At 35.5% G+C, this 3,747-nt stretch overlaps 2 protein-coding genes across 2 annotated transcripts in view; one reads left to right on the top strand and one right to left on the bottom strand.

The window, feature by feature from the left end:
- Positions 1 to 1,444, bottom strand: part of LOC106883553 (caspase-7) — a 12,029-nt gene extending 10,585 nt beyond the window's left edge. The window contains exon 1 of the mRNA XM_014934601.2: positions 612 to 1,444. Within this exon, the coding sequence (XP_014790087.2) occupies positions 612 to 1,444 (833 nt within the window). The remainder of the gene's footprint in view (positions 1 to 611) is intronic.
- A 261-nt stretch (positions 1,445 to 1,705) lies between these two features.
- LOC106883554 (caspase-7) lies at positions 1,706 to 3,215 on the top strand. The gene has a single exon (XM_014934602.2). It carries the CDS (start codon positions 2,131 to 2,133, stop codon positions 3,091 to 3,093), a length of 963 nt encoding a protein of 320 aa, XP_014790088.1. The 5' UTR covers positions 1,706 to 2,130; the 3' UTR covers positions 3,094 to 3,215.
- The last annotated feature ends 532 nt before the right edge of the window (positions 3,216 to 3,747 follow it).

Here is a 3,747-nt window from a genome sequence, read left to right as displayed (position 1 = left end):
ATTTTTTCTTAATATAGAGCAGTCAGACTGGTATAGCTACCTTCCATGAGCACAAAAATTCCATTCGATTTCACTCACATATAACAAAATAGATTTTTGGTGGAATAAAAAAAAAAAAACCATTAGTTATTAAACCAAAACTAGTCATTGCAACGCTGGATAAAATCGCTTGCATCATTCCTTCAAGCCGAGTTTAGATTTGCTTGAATCAAACCATGCTTTTCATCACCCACCCGCCAGTCAATACAATGGAAGGGTTTCTAATACGTCCTCCTCTTAAAATTACTGGTTTTGTATCTAAATGTGAAATACTTATCAGTCAGGTGATGTGGGGCAAGAATTTAGTTCGTGGAATCTAAGATAAACACATCATGGAATGGAACGGGGCGAATTTGGAAGCGTTTAACGTACATACCATTGTTCTTCAATTTCTTTATATTTGAATGAAACAAGAAGAGAGAATAGGGACGGAATTTGGTTAGTCTGTGGCTTGAAGTATCACCTCTCTCTTTAAAGTGGAATAATTACTTGAAACCTGATCCTTAGAAATCTTATCGTTTTTCTCAGCAACTTGTGCATTTATTTCAAATGATAATGATGAGATGCCACACTTTTCTTTGTTATTTTTATAGACAGTGAGTAGACTTTCGATGAAAAGACTGCCTCTCTTGCTACTTCGGTAAGCCAGGCTTTCTGGAACAGTGGCAAAAGTAACATGAAGGTCTGCAACATCGAAATATTGCTTGACATCTTCTTTTTCAGATTTGGCTTGACAGGCATTTATATAAATGAGTTTTGGTTTGTCTTTCAGCTGAGAACTCTCCTTTAGAATTGTATTAATAGTGGAATAGGATAATTCCTTACCATCAGTTCCAACAATATTCCCTATAATACCATGTGACATCAAGAACATAACAAAACAATCTTCACCTGATGTACTTTTTGAAGTTGCTTCTTCAATTATTATTTTCATTTCTTTCGCTGTTTTATTAGGATGAGGATGAACATCGAAATTGAAATCAGTGAAAAGTTTCGTAATACCCTCCACATCCTTTTCGCTTCCATGCCTTTCCTTGTATGTCTCCTCATCGTCAAATTTCACATTATTTATTAATATAACACGACCATGTGGTTTGAACTTCATCGGGTAGGCTGTCTGTTCGTCTAAAAGATCAAATATCTTAATATGTTTCGACTTTTTCAAGGCTGACATCAATTTATCTGAATCATATGGAAGTTTCTTAAATATATAATCATGTAACTTTCGTATTTGGTCGTCAGGATTTCTTTGGGACATTATTTCATTTCTATGTCCCTCAATCAATAAACCATTGGATAAAGCTTCATCTAAAAACGATTCGATATCGTCCACGTGTCTTACAAAATCAACTCGGATTTGCATAAATTGTTGCTTAGAAATATGATGTACTTGTTCAGTGTTCATGTTTATATAAAATTATAGATATTAAAACAATATAAATCTGTAAAAAAATATCAATTTTTACCTGAAGGATCGGTCAACCTATTGACTTCCTGGTGTACGATAAGATAAACGGTGTAACCGGTGTAGAGTATTTTACTTCGATTTGTTGCCGGATATTTTGAAATAACTCTATTGGATCTTTTCCCTTTGAACGGCCCATCGTTCAAAGGGTAAAGATTCGGAGAGTATTATGATTCTGAAAAAAATTGTTTGTAAAATTTCAATTTTTCAAAAAAAAAAAAAAAAAAAAATTACCCCAACCCCTCCTTTCCCGATTCTACGGCCTTGGCTTTCAAGCAGGCTATTCGCATGCTAAAAATAACAGCCAAATCTCACAAAACTGCGATACCATCCTACTACGGCGTCACCTTGTCACATCTCTCTGTACTATAAATTGTTAATCCAACTCAAACTGGCACTCCGTCACTTACTACGATGTGGATTCCAGTGTATCTAATCAACGGAATACCCCTAATCACTCAGCTTACATGTTTTTATAACTGCTGTCCCGGAACAAATCGAAGTAGGGTATTCTACACCGGCAACTTCGTAAAGCAGGAAGTGAAAGGTAGGCTGAGTTTGTCAGGTAATAAGTGAAATTTTTTCCATCATTTGTATTGTTTTCATATTTATAATTTTACATAAACATGAGTGCTAAACAAGAATATCATATTTCACAAAAAGAATTTTCAAGCTATCGTTATAATTTTGTAAAATATTTGGACGATATCGAATCATTTTTAGATGAAGCTTTAGCCAAAGGTTTATTGAGTGAGGAACATAGAAGTGTAATAATGACTCACAGAAACCCTGACGAACAGCATCGATGTTTATATGGTTTTTTATATCCGAAACTACCATATGCGTCCGATGAATTGATGTTGGCCTTGAAAAATTCAAATCAGAATCGGATATCTATTCTGTTCGACAAGTCAGCCTACCCGATGAAATTCAAACCACATGGTCGTGTTATATTAATAAATAATGTGAAATTTGACGATGAGGAGAAACACCAGGAAAGGTTCGGAAGCGAAAAGGATGTGGAGGGTATTACGAAACTTTTCACTGATTTCAATTTCGATGTTCAACTTTATTCTAATAAAACGGCCGAGGAAATGAAAGCAATAATTGAGAAAGCATCGAAGGAAAGTACAGCCAGAGAAGATTGTTTCGTTATGTTCTTGATGTCACATGGTGTTATAGGCAATATTGTTGGAACTGATGGTGAGAAATTATCTTATTCCACTATAAAAACAATTTTACGAGATAGTTCTCAGCTGAAAAACAAACCGAAACTCATTTATGTAAACGCTTGCAGAGTTACTTATGAGAAGAAAGCTGAGGAGGGATATTCCAATGTTCCAGACCTCTTTGTCACTTATGCTACTATTGCAGAAAGGCAGGCCTATCGAACTGATGTGCGAGGCAGTATTTTCATCAAATGTTTACTCACTGTTTATGAAAAGAACAAAAAGGAGTGTAACATCGTTTCCTTATCACCTGAAATAAATGAACAAGTTTCCAAAGAAAGCAATGAGATTTCCGAGAATCAGGTTTCAATTGTTTATTCCACCTTGAAGAAACAAGTAATACTTCGAGCCAAAGACTAACCAAATTCCGTCCTTATTCTCTCTTCTCCTTCTTTCATTAAAATAGAAAGGAAATTGAGCAACAATAATATGTACGTTAAACATCTCCATAGTCACCGCCATCCACTATGTGATGTGTCTATCTTAGAGTCAACAAACTAAATTCGGATCTATTCAGTTTGAATCGCAAAACTTCGAAGAAATGTAGTGCTGTTGGCGGAAGAGCAACAACTTCCGGGTCATCTCTACTAAATGTGGTTTATTTGGTTGGTTCTTTAGCTTGGCTGCTGTGTTTTCGGATATTTTCACTTACTGCCTGCGACTATTTTCACCAATTTTTTTTTAATTGCCTGCGTTAATTTGTATGTGTTACACCTGCTTGGCTATTTTCTTATATGCACCTCTGCCCGAACTCACATAAACGCTTGTAAAGTTATTTCTGATGGAAGAGCTGAGGAGGGATATTTCCATGTTCCAGACCTCTGTTACTTGCTATTGTTGCAGAGAAGCAGACTTACTGAACTGATGTGTGAGGCAGTATTTTCATCTGTTAGTTTTATTATTATTATGGTAGAGATGGACTATATGTAATCTGAACCTTCCCCCCCCCCCTTATTTATTAATTTTTTTTACGGAATCCCACGTTTTAGGCTATGGAGATTCCGATTCTGAAAA

Source organism: Octopus bimaculoides, chromosome 26, assembly GCF_001194135.2.
Source record: "Octopus bimaculoides isolate UCB-OBI-ISO-001 chromosome 26, ASM119413v2, whole genome shotgun sequence".
Taxonomy (NCBI): domain Eukaryota; kingdom Metazoa; phylum Mollusca; class Cephalopoda; order Octopoda; family Octopodidae; genus Octopus; species Octopus bimaculoides.
This window is presented reverse-complemented; position numbering and strand designations above follow the sequence as displayed.